The 16,933-nt window shown below is 38.7% G+C and overlaps 1 protein-coding gene across 4 annotated transcripts in view; it reads left to right on the top strand.

The window, feature by feature from the left end:
• atp6v0a2b (ATPase H+ transporting V0 subunit a2b) overlaps window positions 1–16,933 on the top strand; it is a 30,403-nt gene that overhangs the window by 5,302 nt on the left and 8,168 nt on the right. The window contains exons 4-18 of one of the 4 annotated variants that reach the window (XM_048243140.1): window positions 3,758–3,895; window positions 5,187–5,284; window positions 5,475–5,601; window positions 5,743–5,825; window positions 5,920–6,013; window positions 7,892–7,920; window positions 8,014–8,104; window positions 8,612–8,762; window positions 9,364–9,503; window positions 9,839–9,996; window positions 12,602–12,692; window positions 12,784–12,902; window positions 14,080–14,290; window positions 15,246–15,365; window positions 15,488–15,607. In XM_048243140.1, the coding sequence (XP_048099097.1) occupies window positions 3,758–3,895; window positions 5,187–5,284; window positions 5,475–5,601; window positions 5,743–5,825; window positions 5,920–6,013; window positions 7,892–7,920; window positions 8,014–8,104; window positions 8,612–8,762; window positions 9,364–9,503; window positions 9,839–9,996; window positions 12,602–12,692; window positions 12,784–12,902; window positions 14,080–14,290; window positions 15,246–15,365; window positions 15,488–15,607 (1,770 nt within the window). Of the gene's footprint in view, window positions 1–3,757; window positions 3,896–5,186; window positions 5,285–5,474; window positions 5,602–5,742; window positions 5,826–5,919; window positions 6,014–7,891; window positions 8,105–8,611; window positions 8,763–9,363; window positions 9,504–9,838; window positions 9,997–12,601; window positions 12,693–12,783; window positions 12,903–14,079; window positions 14,291–15,245; window positions 15,366–15,487; window positions 15,608–16,933 lie in introns of all 4 variants that reach the window. The other 3 variants (XM_048243142.1, XM_048243141.1, XM_048243139.1) reach the window with 3 other exon arrangements.

Below are 16,933 nucleotides of genomic sequence, written 5' to 3'. Positions count from 1 at the left end.
ATCCAACTTATTCACAAAACTGGAAATCCTTCTGGTTTTCATCTTCTGTCCGTTCTATTTACATTATAACTTAGTGCAGTCTCAGATGGATAACTAGAATGCAAGGATTAAAGTTCTCCGTTGTATGACGGATTTCCGTCAATTTGATTTTAGAAATGAGGAAAAAAAATAGCCCCCCATCACCTTTTCTTTTCCTTTTTTTTAAGGCAACTAATATTAGGTCCGATGAATTAATGTGTGTGATGGTATCATATATACTGCACTCTGCACTATATATGATGGCCGGATAAAAGTGCTTGGGGCCGCAGTTTGCCCACCCCTGACCTAGGTAATGTTACCGTTAGCGTTGGTTGAGTGATGGAGGCCAATTTGATTGATTGCATTTGTAGAAAACTATAAATGCGGTTATACCAAGCAAATTGATAACAGCACTGTAATTGTATCTTTCGACTGTCATTTGTTGCACGTGCTACAAAAATCATTCTGTGCAATGGAAGATTTACCAACGTTACACCGGTCTGATACAGTTTTGCCTATACATGCATGAGACAGAGACGCCTGTTTATTTTGTTTTAAGTGCGTGCAGGGTGTGAGAGGGGAATCGATGTGCTTTGATTCCAGCTTGGTAGTTGTAGTCTGTGAAATTTAAAAAGCACGTGTGTGTGAAGTATCCAATGACACCTTCATTTCATTATGGCTGCTTTAGCAACACACCTTAAGCTAGTGGGTCCCATTTAGAAGTGGCTACTTCGCGCTTTCCTTGACTCATGGAGTTGCGTGAATTTTATTACAACTTTTTTGCCACGGGCAGTTTAAGTCCGCTTGATACTGTACGGCGTAAGCCATTGGTTTCCAAAGGAGATTTTATTTGTGTCGCCAGCATAGCCTATTGACAATTTATGTTGTAAATAGGCCTACCTTATAAGCCTACCTGTAGCTTAGGGAAGCTAACAGCTTTCTATTAGGATCTAGTTTGTTAGTTACAGTTTTGTCATAACTCCCTGATGCATTTTTGCATTTAGAATGGCCAGAGCGTGGATATCTCAATCGGAAAATTAAACAATATCGGGTGCCTATGGACTAGGCTGGGTGAACCCAGCCTGATATACCCGCTATTTATTTTTTGATTTCTTAAAAGATTGAGCTTGGTCTGGTGAACATGAAGGGGGTCAAGGGAACATGAATCAGCCTATATTTGCACGAACAATAACGGACAACAGCTCTTCAACTTTGGCCCGTTAAAATGTGTATGAACAGTCTAGCGACGCATTTCATCAAGGCCCATTTGGACATGTCAGTTATTTGCACCACTGGTTAGATGTAAAACAACATTTCATTTCAGACTACTGTTACTTAATTTGTGCATTAACAATAACGTTTCAGACTACTGTTACTTAATTTGTGCATTAACAATAACGTTTCAGACTACTGTTACTTAATTTGTGCATTGACAATAAAGTATTACATGAACTAAAGATGACTAAAATCTTATGTAGAAGAAGAACATTCACAAAAAATCCAGCCATCCAAAAATGACCTTTGTTTTTGATAGCTGTTGAAAACGGCATGGAACTGACAGAGATGTTTTTGTTTATAAATAAATAAATAAATAAATAACATTATGCATTATGATACCTTTTGCTTTTCCCAAATACAATGTAGCCTACAGGTGTAAGTGACCTTTCATCAATCCAGTTGCAATGGATGAACTGTGATGAACTGCCCTACTTGTGATTGTTTAGAGATTTTAAAGGTTTTATAACAATGCTAAACAAAAGTTTCAAGAGTGGGGGATGGAGTAAAATATGGAGACAAATTGAAGTGTGATTTATTTTCGCGGAACGGATGTACAGGACTGAGCGGCGGTCATATTTTGTACCGCTATGCGGTACATCTAGTTGTTACAGTTTTTAATCAATGCAACTAACATTATGTGTAAAGCGACGCAATATAACCCGTAGCCTATGCAATTTATTATCTCTCCTGTTATGACATGTACAACAATGTTTTTCACAATTCTGCTCATTGGAAAACTGAGTTGTCTGTAAAACTCAAAATTACCATGTTTTCATTAAATGCTGATGAGGCAACAAATGGGAATATGAACAATATCTAGAATGTTCTGATTCGTTACTTTGAAATGGGAAGTCTTGCAAACTTGATTTTATAGATTTTACTTGGTGTTGAATTGCATATTAACAAGAAAAAACCCTTTAAACACTTTGGGCCTGAAGTAATTAAATAAGAGTGTAAGTTAAAGCCTTTCTACAATATTGCTGCAGTAGAAAAGAACATCAATGGCTAATCAATAGTCAGAGATGGTACTGAAATATTGTTTTGTTCATCAGGAAAACTCAATCTCAATCAAGAACACTCAATTCACCTTATTCACATGGCGGCCATTGGCGGCTAAAACGAGGCTAGAGGGTACAAACCATAGGATTGTTATGTTCTATGCATTCACCTGTAGGTGGCATTAATTATATAGTAAGTGTACCCTGTAGCCTCGTTTTGGTTTAAACAATGGCTGCCGTGTGAATAAGGCGAATACTCCCTTTACTTTGCTGTTTGCATCTTTTTGTACATTAAAGACCAATAGGTTGCGACCGCAAAAGGTGTGTTATCTCTATAGGTAGAATAACGTATGACTTATGGCCTAAAAAAAGTTCAGTCAAACGATTTTTTTTTTACTTTAATCCCTGAGAATATGCTTCAACTTATACATCTTTCTAAATGTTAAAGGAGCTGTATGTAAGATTTTCTTTGTAATAAATCATAAAATGATCACAATATACCATCAGAGATTAAGGAAACATGTTGTTTTCAAATTCTGACTTCACTGACAACAATGGTACAGCCTGGATATTCACAATGTAAACTTACACTTTTTACGGTCCGCAAATACTGTTTATATTTTGAGTTTGTGCTTTGGCTTGCCACGTCACCCTTCGCCAAGTTTACCAATCACGCACCTATTAGTAATGCGACCTTCAGGTTGCCAGATAAATCAAGATAGCACACAGAGTTCAGTAGATGGTCCTAGATGAGTGGTTCTCAAGCTTTTTCTGTCATTCCCCACTTTGGAGCTGGGGAATTTTCAAGCCCCACCTGACCCCATCAACCCAGCAAAATGGGAATGTTATTACACCCACGTTTACATTTCCCGTCTCGGTGTGCTGGATCAGATGTTATTTTAATTCATATTTCTGTCTGTTTATTACTTGTTTGTGTGTGGCTATTTTGTTTTGAATCTACAGTATGATCATCCTTCCTGCCCCCCCCCTCTATTCCCCACTACACTCCTACACTTTAGGAGCCACTGAACTAGATATATTTGCAGATTAACATAATTTCTCTGGTTTTTAAAGATTGGATTTTGTGAAAGACAGCGAGAAATAGACACAATAGCACCATTGTAACAATAGCACCTTTAACAATTCTGCACTCTGCACTATATATTCTATATAATATATGACTGACAAAAATATAAAAGTTTGCTTTTACATGGCTTCGGATACTTGCATTGCAGGGCTATTTAAGCTGTGCACTCTGAAATGTTCTGCTTGTGCTCCTAAAATGTTCAGTAACAGGATACAATATGCCTGGTAAAACAAATCAGTCTGGAGCCATGCATTTAATTTTTTCATTTAATTCTAAAAAATGCCTTTCTCATACTATACAAGAACACTTATATGATAATGTTGTGTCCTATAATTAATGTTAAGATGATTGTCTTCCTTTCTGCCCTGTTTTTTAGGAGCAGCTTCAGAGACTTGAGCTGGAATTGAGTGAGGTGACCAGGAACAAAGAAAAACTACAGAAGAATCTTCTGGAACTGACAGAGTACACCCACATGCTGCACATCACAAAGAATTTTGCACAGCGCAACACAGAGGTGTGTAAGCGAACAGTGATTTGCTGTAGCCTTTGCTCCTCAGTGTCACAGATAGGCTAATGGAAAGTTCAACTCATCTACTGTCAAATTGTTAAGTTTACGGCCTCTCTGAAGTGTCAGAAGTGTGGGTGTTGAAGGGATAGCTTCTGATGACCATGACCATGAACGCACTACTGAGTTATAATGAGGTGATTTTGGCTGTTTTTATGGTCTATTGGCTGTACATTACTGCAACCATGTAGTCATGTGGATTATGTCGTTAAGTCATAAAAGGCTTCAGAGTACATTTAGTTTTCTGCTTCTTTCAAAAATATGATAATAATATTGAGCATCAATGATACAGAATACATCTATGATACAGGAAAACAGAAATGGTTAGATACAAAACCTTTCTCTTTCCTCTCCTACAAAACTCATTCCTCCTAAACCCACCATAAGGGAAACTAGAATAACATTTTTACCCTTGAAGAATACACTCTGACATGACCTCCCAAAACTAGTTTTGTAGAATATACTCAAAATGTCATTACAAGACATTGTATCCAGTGTTTGTAAAGTTTGTCACATACCTCTGTTTACCTCGGTCACTTCCTGTAAAGTCGAAACATTGGATTTATACTGTTTCTTCACAATTACTAACTTAAACATCCATAGTGGTATCTCGTAAGGATCATGTTCATGTTGCACAGCACTTGTAAGGACATTTTAGGTCTGTTAAGAAACACAAACACACATTCACAATGATTTGATCTCAGAACAAAGCACTGTAAGATTAGCTTGGTGAATTTTAGTTTATGTGGCAAAAAACATTTGAGCAAGGCATTTTAACTAAAGCTGCTCATTTGGCGTTTTCAATTCATGCATTGAAGTTAAAGGTTTCAGTCTATGTCACGAATGATTTAGGATACAACAGAAATATTAACTTTGTAGCCTAGAGCTTCAGTGAATAAACACTGATTCAATCATTAACGATGTCTAGGAAAATGGTTGAACAACTTGCAGTTGTCTTTCAGAAGTTTTTTTTTTTTGCATTCAGGGCCACAGTAATTGCCTAGTGTCTTGATGAAGTCTTTCCTACCAGTTGGCTGTTAAAAGTACAGCTGACAGACTGGCTCTCCTCAAACCTTTCTCTACAAGTACAGCTCAAAATTATTGATGACATCAGCTCAGTACTGTTGATTCCTTTGTTATTGTGATTGTCTTTGAGTGTAATTACTTTGTGTGTGTGTGTGTGCGTGCGTGCATGTGCGTGCGTGCATGGGTGCATTTGTGATGTATGTGTTTATTTCAGTATGAGTCTATTCAGACCCAGTATGAAGAGTTCCCTTTCTTGGAAAAAGAATCCATCATGGATTGTAGCAGTATGCAGAGGCTGGGGGCTAAACTTGGGTGAGTCTAACTATGAATATTTAAAAAAATATGAATTTATGATTTTGTTGGTCATGGACAATCATAACAGTATTGTGTGATTTATTACAAAATAAGTTCAATACATTAAAATGTTTTGTAATTTCAATTGCTGCATAACTTTATTATGTATTTATTTTCTATTTGTACATCAACCCACACCTTTATCCAGCTTCATCTCCGGCCTAATCCAGCGGGTTAAAATAGAGGCCTTCGAACGGATGTTGTGGAGGGTCTGCAAAGGCTACACCATCCTCAGTTACTCAGAGATTGATGAATGCCTTCAGGAACCTGAATCGGTACCACTGCTCTAAATAACCACTGCAGTAGATGTAACACAAAAACACACAGAAACTATGACAAAGACAGACAAATCAGAAATTGTGGGAAATGGGTCCACTAAAACAATAGTTTCTCATTGTATTTGCCTCTATTTCTAGGCTGAAGATCCAAGGACTGTGGTGTTTCTAATATCCTATTGGGGTGATCAGATTGGACAGAAAGTGAAGAAAATATGTGACTGGTAACTAATTTTAGACAACATGCTTGATCAGTCAAATAAACCAAACTATGCGTGAAAAGTTGCTGAACAGATTTTGTGTCTGTTTTTTTTCCAGCTATCACTGTCACCTTTATCCATACCCCAATAGCAATGAAGAAAGGGCTGATGTGATTGATGGGCTGAAAACACGTATCCAGGATCTGCACACAGTAAGTACTCTCAGTTCTTTCAGTTTCCTTTTTACCCTTTGACAAATGGTTTATCACAGTCTCATCAGAACACACAGACACTCTCTAATACACACACACACACACACACACACAGTGCAGTGCTAAGTTTGATGTTGTTTGGATAAGACATGCAAAAGATATTGGTAAAAGAAGCACAGATTGGCTTTTGCCGCTCTAGCCGCTGGCCACTCCCCCTTTCACACACGCACCAGAGAGGGTAGAAGTGGCGGAGCTTCGGCAGCACTGAATCAGTAGGCCTACAGCTGGGTAGAAAGTCAGTGAGTGCAAGATGTTTGGATGATTATCATGTCTGACCTCAACAATAAAGACTGCTTCTGTATGCGTTTTGCTTGCATAAAATAATTCAGTGGATTTTGCGATATCACCAACCCACACGGGTATGCAGCGGCTACATAAAACTATGTAAAAAAGGATGTGTAAACTGATACTTGAATAGCCTAGGCTATTTTGGACTGTCTTTGAACTGTTCCGAACGGTTTCAGGATGCCACACATGAAAAGCTACAGACAACGAATGGCAGACAGAGCGTGATGCCACTTCTAGGCTACCAGAGACTGTTTTTGCAGTCACATTGTTGCAAATTTTATATGACTATTAGGGTTGGGCACCAAAACCTGATTCTAATATGGCAGACCGCCATATAGTGCCGGTAGTAACGACATTGAATAACTGTGGATTTTGGTACCTCATTCAGTGCCACTGAAATCTCCAATGTTTTTTTTTTTTTTTTTTTGTTTCAAATACGAAGCATAGCTTTATTGCTTGCTTGAGTATCCCAACTTTGTTTATTCAATCCCATTTATTCGTTCCTGCTTTTAAAAAAGTAAAAGATTCTCGAACACTACATGGCTGTTCTGAAATCATTGGTCAGTATATTGTACCATTCATTATAAAGTAAGTCATGAAATTTCAAAGGGAAAGTCATGGAATTTTACAACCCTGTTTAAGTGAGCCCGTATGTCCGTGTTACAGAATTTGCAGTGTACCTTGTTGACTGCATTAAAGGAGAATTCCGGAGAATTCCGGTGTGATATTGACCTAAGTGTGTTGAAACATGATACCGAGTGTGAACATATGTCTCATAGCTCATCTTGGCTTGTCCCCTGCACTCAGAAAGCTGGCGCTAGTTAGCTGACGCTACCAACAGTTTTTCGATGGGGGTGCCTCGGGCATTGGCCTAGCCATGCAAATAAATCACTGTTTTACACCATTTACGAGGCTCAAAGTAGCTCCATACTTCATTGGTAGACTTCCGAGGGCCTTGACATTTAAAACGAGACATTGAGAACTTTGAAAGAGCACTGGTAGTTTATTTACAAGACGATTTATACAGACAGTACCTTGAGGAAGTTTACCGTTCAACGCCATCTTGAATCTTGAATTTAGTCATGATAAGTCGAGCGACGAGTACGAATGAACAGGTATGACAAGGGATCAGATTCCAAAAATAATTCTGTGGAAATGCATGGATTCCAGTTGCTTCCAGTTTTGTATGTATGTGCATAATGTAGGTGCATAATGGTTATGAAAACCCACCAAACTGATTTCAAACCAGCCCAATTTGTTCGCCTGCCTAAACTATTTTTTACCTGCAATATAGAACTCAAAACTGCCTAATCTGGTAACACTGTCAGAAATAGATTATTAGATGTATCAATAGAGAAAGGAATCTATATAGTTTGGTCATGACAACTAGTTATTAATTTATGCAAATATTTATTCATTCATTTATTTCTGTTATGCATTATGGCACACCGCACTTTTCATCACGGCACAACGGTTGAGAACCACTGTCCTAATGATGTGACCATTGTTTTTATATAACCACTTTATCAGGTTCTTCATCGGACTGAAGACTATCTGCGGCAAGTGTTGAACAAGGCGTCTGAGTCTGTATATACCTGGGTAATCCAGGTAAAGAAAATGAAGGCCATATATCATATTCTAAACCTTTGCAGCTTTGATGTCACCAACAAGTGCCTAATTGCAGAGATCTGGTGCCCCCTTAATGACCTACCAGCCCTGCGAAGGGCACTGGAAGAAGGTTCGGTGAGTGTGTTTAACTGTGAACCTGTGATAAAGTTTCTTGTTGGTGGAATGAGCTACCTAGCACTGCATGAAAAGTGGGATTTTCATCAGTATGCGGCACTGTAGATTGTGGAAGTTCAGGTATACGACTGTACACAGCAATTTGCAGGCAACAGCGAAAACGGCAATGAATTGTCGGAAATTGACGTGGGCCTTGCTTGGCAGTCGTCTCCCCATGAGGCTTTAACATGTAAATGAAAATGCTGTGAGCTATACAAATGCAAATCAGGGTAGCAGTTCTCCACTTACCTTGTGAGAGAAAAGAGAGTAAACATCTCAGAACTCCTTTGATTAAAGTAATTTAGTTCGAAAACAAAAGATTGAACCCATTATCATCCATAAATTCCTTTAAAGGCACTTCTTCCCATTGGCTTCGATCCCGATAATCACTGATTGCAGTTATGATTTTATATTGTTAAATTATTGTTAAATAATACTTATGTTACTTTTAACATTTTTTAAACGTAGCGAAGGAGTGGAGCCACTGTGCCATCATTTGTGAACCGCATTCCCAGCAGTGACACTCCACCCACTCTTATCAGGACCAACAAGTTCACCTCAGGATTCCAGAACATTGTGGATGCCTATGGTGTGGGGAACTACAGAGAGGTCAACCCAGGTCAGTATCAGTGTGTGTGTGTTCTGAGCTAGAAAAAGGTATAATGAGAATTGCATCATGCTGAAGGTTACAATGAAGAATATTGGTATGGGAAACTTGTCGTTTTCTAACTCCCTGTCTGGAACCGACGAGATAGCAGCTTAAAATGAGTGCTGTTCCTCAGCAGCAGCCATCTTTGATGTCGGTGCTCTATCATAATCGTCTAAAGCCTGCCTCAATGGTGTGATTGGTGCCTGAATTTAGGCACATTGGAAATGGGCTTGAATGGGCTCTTGGTTAGGAGGACCTGCAGAGCAAATCCCAAATTTGCCAGAAGTTCATCTTGATTTCCCAAGCTAGCGATCACTCACACGTTGCATATAATCAGAGCCGTACAGACCAGCGATATTAATAACTTGGCTCATCAATATATCGTATTCATCTCTAAGTACACAATTCACTACAATAAAACATTAATATAAAGTTATAGTTATCATTAATGTTCAATAAAACATGTGGTTGACTAATTTACTCTTATCTCTATCCTTTTGAAATGGCTGTAATACATTTACTAGCTTTAATTAGCATAAATTCATATTTATTATGAAATGTTTTTCTGCAGCTCCATATACCATCATCACCTTTCCTTTTCTGTTTGCTGTGATGTTTGGAGATCTGGGCCATGGCATTTTAATGGCATGCTTTGCTTTGTGGATGGTACTGTATGAAAATGACCGTAAATTGAAACACACCAGAAATGAGGTACGTGTTGTTCATTCATGTTGCTTGTTGGAATTTCCTTCTCATGGTCCTAATGTAACTTTGCAAAGTCACTATATGGTGATTTTTTAAGAAGGTAATTTTGGAAGCCTATGCCAATGAAATAAAGACTTTCCCATAGTTTTGACAGCAAGAGCTTTGCACACTAACGTAAATGAATGTTTGATGAATGTAATGTACTTACTATTGAATATATGGGACAGCATTATAACACTTCATATGTCAAACTGTCTGTGAAATTGCAATGTAAATTAGTCTTTATTGCCAATGTTTGAACTTCAAGAAATGAGACCATCACAATTCCCATTTTCCCATAGATCTGGAACACCTTCTTTGAAGGCCGCTACCTTATTCTGTTGATGGGACTGTTTTCGGTGTACACAGGACTTATCTACAATGATTGTTTCTCCAAGTCCCTCAACCTCTTTGGCTCTAGATGGAATGTGACAGCCATGTTCACCCATGGTAACTGGACGTGAGTTCCAATTTTAAGACTAACTAGTGCAGTGCCCGTTCAAACATGACATTCCTGTAGAAAACCTGTAGCCCAATTACATGTCCGCAGGTGTGCCTGCTTTAAAAATAGGATGATGGGGACAGCTTCCAGCTAAGCATCCAATAATGAATACTGAGTATATAATATATTAGCCTATAATTAATGTGCAGTAAGCAGATTTTAGGCATGGCTGCATGTGATATTTTTACAGATAAAAATGACATGGGTCTAAGCCTAACACCTGCTTTGAGTTAAGGCTATATGTTTATTGGTAAGCTTATTGAATAACCTCCTGATAGAGAAGACAAGCCATTTTGTGGAAGGATGCATCATCGCATGAAATTTACAAGGATGTGAATCACGCTGTCTGCCACTCGTTGTCTGAAGCTGATCGAAATGACATAAGCCTAAAGCTTTGATGTAAGGCTATATGTTTAGCCTATTGAATAACTTAATGATATAGAAGACAAGCCATTTTGTAGAAAGATCCATCATCATATGAGATTTTCAACGATGTGACTCAAACAGTCTTTGGTACCATAAGTGTCGCTCTGTCTGCACTCATTGTCTAGCTGTGTGACATTCAGAATTCTGAATTCTGAAATTTAGGACCATTTGCTCATTTCAATTTGGGACCATTTGCTTATTCTAAGTCTCAAATCCAAAGTAGCCTGGGCTATTCGAAGTGTCGGTTTATTCATTTTCATTTTCACGTCATTTTGAATAGCCACTGCATAGGCCTACCCGTGTTTGTTGGCGTGTAAAATCCGTGGAATCTTTTCATGCAAACTGCATACAGGAGGACATGAATATCATCCAAAACATTTTGAATCTTGACCCGTTCTGTCTTGATTCAGTGCTGACAACTCGGCTTACCCTCTGTACTTACTACCTTTACTTTTAAGCTCTTATCTTGGCCATTGTAAGGGGCATCTACACATGCTATATCTTGAGGGGGTTCAAGACAGCCTAGGCTAGAGGAAGTCTTGGTCCGCACCATCTAACAAACTCTGGTACGGTCCCGCTGGTGAGAAAGTAAACCTGAAAGGAATATGTCCAACGGTCTAGTTGTAATGAATTATGGGAGTTAAGATTACTGGACTGTGGGTCAAATTAGGTACATTTAATTTCCTATTCACTTCCTAAATAAATGCGAAATTGGTCCTAATAACGTGAAACGTGGACAAATGTAGATGCAGGAGGTAACAATGTTTCATAGATGTAAGGTCGGCTACGTACACGGCAACACAAATAAGATTATTTTCTGGTCGCAGTCACGACTCGTTCCCAAACTCTACAATTTCTCAAAGGTGACCAATGCAAACAATGTAGTCTAGAAAAGTGGTCAACTTGGATCAAAATTGACAAACACAAACTGAAAAATCGGTACTACCTAGTTTGAGTTGCTGCAGCCAACAGCCAGGGATAGGCAGTATTTCTGATACATGTGTTTTTAAAATAAGTATTTCAAATATAAAATACTATGTTGTCATTTGTATTTTATTTTGTTGAAGAACTTTGCATCAAAATACTTTATACTTTATAGGTGTGTATTTTTGTAGTTGTAGTGACATCAAAAAAGTGTAAAACAATAAATGCAGCCTCTGACTGGTGCTGACTTGTAATTTGCGCAGAGTTGTTGTTCTAGGGATATTCCAAGTATGTGGTAAACCTCCTACAACAAGAGCCCTGTGACATTGTTTTGTAAGGAGAATGAAGCTATAGCTCTTCTATTATGTTTACCACTTACTCCGACTTAACTTTAGTTCCTGTCCCACCCCCATATAATGGCTCTGACGCGCATGCATGGATTTGTTGTAATCACAAATCTGATCAATGCTGAGTTGTTAAATTCTCAATTCCTGGGGAACTGCATTGTTTTACTTATCAAACTTTTCATCATGTCATAATTGACTGCTATTTTGCAGTCAAGTCAGTGATGATTGTGCTGTGGGTGTATATTTACCAAATGGAGTTTTCAACATCAAGGATATTTTTGCAGTATGTTAATGCAAAAAAATAGATGTACCGCAAAGTGGTACAAAATATCAACACCGCTCCGTCCTGCACATTCTCTCCGCAAAAATAAATCACGTTTGTCAATTTGTCTCCATCCCCTACTTTTGCAACTTTTCTGTATGTAAATGAGTGTGTGCATGTGTGTGTTTGCTTTTGTGTATATGTGTACTTTTCTGTGTGTGAGTTTTAGCTTGTGAGTGTGTGTGTGTGTGTGGGGGCGTTCTTGAGATGTTCACAGAAAACTGTGTCCGGCCCTCCATTCGGGGGTCCAGTCCTCTATTCGGGGGGTCCAGTCCGGCGGGGGGGCGTGACGGAAAAACAATGGTTCTGTGTCATCCTTGTGGGGCTACATGCCCACCAAGCTTGTGTGCACCCCAGTCTTTCAGTGTACCAGGGATCGTTGACACAAAATTACTGAAGAAAAAAAAGAAAACTCGGAAGAAAAAAAAAAATTCTATGTCTTATCACATTTTTCTATGTGGTATGACACTTTTGAACAATAGTTTATGTCTGTCATTAGCTAACTCTATATTTAATTATACTCACATTATCTCCCATACTATAGGCAAGGAACAATAAGCAAAACTGGATTGCACGCTCTTGATCCCAGTGTCATTGGAGTCTTCAGTGGGCCCTATCCGTTTGGTATCGACCCAGTGAGTACCTGTTATATATAACATTTGCAGTCAGAGCAGATGTACCGGTCACTAATGGTTTCCTAAAAGGTCTCTCTCTCTGGTGTTTCAGATATGGAACATGGCATCAAATCGGCTCACTTTCTTGAACTCTTACAAGATGAAAATGTCTGTGATTCTGGGAATCATCCATATGAGCTTTGGTGTTATCCTTGGAGTCTTCAACCACCTGTAAGTGTATCTTTTGGGTGTCTGGATCATGGCTATACCTAATTTACACACACCTTGGCTTAAATCCCTTTCAAATCGTTCTACTTATTTGCTAATAGTTCAGTGAGAATATTTTGTCCTTGATAAATCATGATTTGACACTGAGGTCATTGGATGTCAAGTCAGGTTGTTGCTGTGATGTCTAAGATTTTGTTCCTACCTTGTCCATATCATGAATGGGTCCCAAAACCAAGGCCAGTAGCATTTCTGGTCCAAAGCTAGGTCTTCATATTTTTCAGCCATTCATATTATTTTAGTTTTAAAGCCTGAATCAGAGCTGTAGTGGAGGCTAAACACACGTAATTGCGGTTTACGCACCTCCTGAATTTCGGATAGAGTTCGAGATAAACTATAAACTACAAGAGTTTATAGTTTACATTCCAAGTCATCAAACCTTCTGGAATTTGTTGCCATTTTTTTAGCTAGAGATCTTGTGTGCATAGGCCTACACACATGACATTATTTGCCACCTGTTTACGGATCCAACTCTGATGGTCTTAGAATTAGAGCAACCAAGAGTAAACTGTTAATTCATTAAAGGAAAGATCCGAAGTTAAAACAACCTGGGGTCCATTTATAGATGATAACGAGTTCAAAGTTTCGTTTGGGAGCAAAATAACATTAATTACATTAGCATCAAAATGGTTTATAGAATGTAGCAGCTATAGAATAATCGCTATTTTTCGCTAGACGAGGCTCAAAATAGCCTTACACTTTGGTAGTAGCGTGAATAGGGTCCCTGCAGACAAACCGAAGTATTGTAAATTTTGAAAGTGTACAGAGAGGTTATAACAAGGGCTGTTTCTGAAGGCATTGCATTGCCTTACTTCCTGTTCCAGTAGCATCAAATCAGTGGGCGCGTTTGGCTGCTTCTCACTGCACAGATCAGGCTGAATACAAACATGCACCACGTACAGTCAGATCTGAACAACACTGGAAGAAGTCGAACACGCCTACTGAACGGATATGGAATGACCCATTAATAAATATGTTATTTAATTGTGTAGACAACTAAGAATGTCTTATGTGTTAAAGGGGTGAATCTACGAGAGAGAGAGAGAGAGAGAGAGAGAAAATTCACACAAGTAATGCAACACATGATTAAATCTGTTTTTGTTTTCTGGTTGTGTTTTCACAGGCATTTCAGAAAAAAGTTTTGTGTATATTTGGCGTTCATCCCTGAGCTTCTCTTCTTGTTATGCGTGTTTGGATACCTAGTCTTCATGATAATTTACAAATGGCTGGCTTTCTCTGCTAAGGACTCGAAAACTGCACCCAGCATCCTCATCCATTTTATCAACATGTTCCTGATGCAGGGGGACACGACCCAACCTTTATATTCAGGACAGGTGAGAATTCTCAGAAACAACTTCCAAACAGTTCTTCAGTAAGACTGTGACCCATGCAGTACTATCAACTGTAGGGGGACCCTGAAGCAAATATACTTTAGTGCTACTTTAAGCATCAACACATGCATGTTTATTTTCGTACCAACATTTTCTCCACATGACATTTCTCTCTTGCCCTCCTAAGCTGTAGATGGCGGCATGCAGACTTGATGCAGTCCACCTTACGTTTGAGTGTTCACACATCTGTTTCGACTTGCAGTATCAACCTACCAGTTGTCGTTGTTGGATTAGTGCCAAAATTGCACATAATACTGTCACAAACAAATTGCTCAACAACTCGAGACACCTTGATAACTTAATGTCCATGCACTGTAGTGCAAATAAGATTGTCCTTTTACAAAGTATTAGCTCTTCCGCGAACGCAAAATGGACACAATAGTCCTATTTTAAAAACCCTGAGTCTCACCACTCTGTCTGTTGTTGCCAAACATCCATCCAGATTAGATCCCGAATATAATAAAAACAAATGTAAAAACATCCAATAATCTGTAGTCCTAGAAAAAAGGGTAATACGTACAGTGCGGCAAAAGTCTGTCTAGCAAATAATACATGTTTGCGCAACCTAACCTGATAGCAGAACATAAGAAAACTTTCCCCTGTCCCACGAATGCCTTCTGTTGTTTGACAGACCAATCAATAGTTGTTTAGTCCTTAACCTGTGTGAATTCAGTCTAGTGTATTTGCATCAGTTCTGTTATCTTATGTTCATGTCTCATATAAGTTTATACATTATTTAAACAGTCAAATCCATGTTCAAAAGAAAATGCATAATTTTAATGGATGACCATTGAATGATTTTTGGAGTCTTATAGTTTTACTGTACCAATTAACTTTCTGATGTTGGTTGTGGGATAGTTGTGACACATTTGAAATCTTGATTCCTCTTGTGTTTCAGGCTGGTGTGCAAGCGTTCTTACTGGTCATTGCCTTTCTTTCTGTGCCTGTCCTACTTTTTGGAAAACCATTGTATCTTTACTGGCTCCATAAAGGCACAAACCATCTCCATATGTATCAGGTAAGTGTTAAATCTGAGAGTTTGTGCAAGTGTGTTATTGAGATATACAGTATAGTTCAATATCAGATTATTGTTTTGTCATATAATGTTGTTTTGATGCACTGCCTTGTCTTGTCTCACAGGGCTATGAACGGGTTAGACGCTGCAGTGAAGAAGAAATTTGCCTCATGCAGGCTCATGATGTGGAAGAGGGCAGTAGCCATGATAGTCTGATGTCTAGTTCAGAAAGCCAGTCGGAAGAGGTGAGTCATGAGTGTAGCGCAAAAAGCTACTTGGTGAATTAACTGTAAAGTATTTTGGTGTTTGATTAGATAATGGGTCTGTTCGAAACACAAGGCAGCTGTCTCGTTGCCCTAAGCTCTCTAACGAGTCACTTGCCTTAACAAGTTGACCGCTAGAGCGACAGAATGTTACTTCCAAGAGTTGATGACACAGGGAAGAAATCCAATCAGCAGAAAAAACTGCATTGCAATTATTAAGTTGCATCAATCAGAGATTCATATAGGGAATCATGAATTGGTTTCCGATATTTGATTTAGTAGGAGAAGAGGAGACATGTTAGAAACACACATTAGAAAGCCTACCAGCAGGCTTTGGCTCATAAGTTGACCTAGCTTAAAACTATTGATCAAGCTAGTGAAAGTTACTACAAGCACATTCATGGCAAAAAAACAGCATCGGAGTAAAATATTGTATTATTATACATCATTAGGCCTATAAAGACTCGTGTTGTGTACGACTGGACAGTGACACCAAAGATAGGTGGAGCGACAGGATTTGATGTACTAATTTCAGTCGATGACTCAAAAAAAAAAACGATTCAAGATGATTGGCTGTTGTGCTTTCGGTGTGCAAGTGAATGTCATTATTACCCATGATATATCCTGATCATGTTACGGAGTCTAAAAGTTAAGCGCTCTTGGAGGGAAAATTAAACCGACATAGCCAGTTCCATTGATTCTAATGGAAGCTAATTGTTGCAGCATGTGCTCTGAACAGAACTCTGTGTTGCCTGCCTGTGATAGCCTGGAAACCAGACTCTCTGACTTCGCCGAGAGTCTGGCCAGAGAATGTCTAATAAGGGGAGAACTGCCACTCTCAGAAAACTTCCGGTTTCTGAACTGATTGCAGTTCCTTTTGTGGTTCCACATGAGGGCGCTCGTCCACGAGTGCAGAATGCATGGAGGTCTATGGAGCTGTACCTCTCAAAATCCACTTTTCTCGGGATGAAAAAAAATTATAAGTAATTTGAATATTGTATTCGAAAGGGGAAAATACAGAAAGAAAATACACTTGGTGGAGTATTATATTTTTTAAAGTCACTTAATTGTTCTAAAAAGCGTTTTAAACGTGTCAATGATGTCACTCATTAGCACAATGCTAGCGTGTTATGGGCAACAATGACCCAAACTGTAAGAAATCAAAAGGACATAAGTACTCGTTCATTCAACTTTTGACCTATAACCCATGTTGAAGTTATACAAACTACAATCAAATCTGAGATTTGTCAACGACGATCAGGTGAAACACAAATTTAGCCGTCTAACTCCATTGACTCCCATTCATTC

This window comes from Alosa alosa, chromosome 5 (assembly GCF_017589495.1).
Source record: "Alosa alosa isolate M-15738 ecotype Scorff River chromosome 5, AALO_Geno_1.1, whole genome shotgun sequence".
NCBI lineage: Eukaryota > Metazoa > Chordata > Actinopteri > Clupeiformes > Clupeidae > Alosa > Alosa alosa.
The sequence above is the reverse complement of the archived record's forward strand: the minus strand, read 5'-3'. Positions and strand labels throughout refer to the sequence as shown.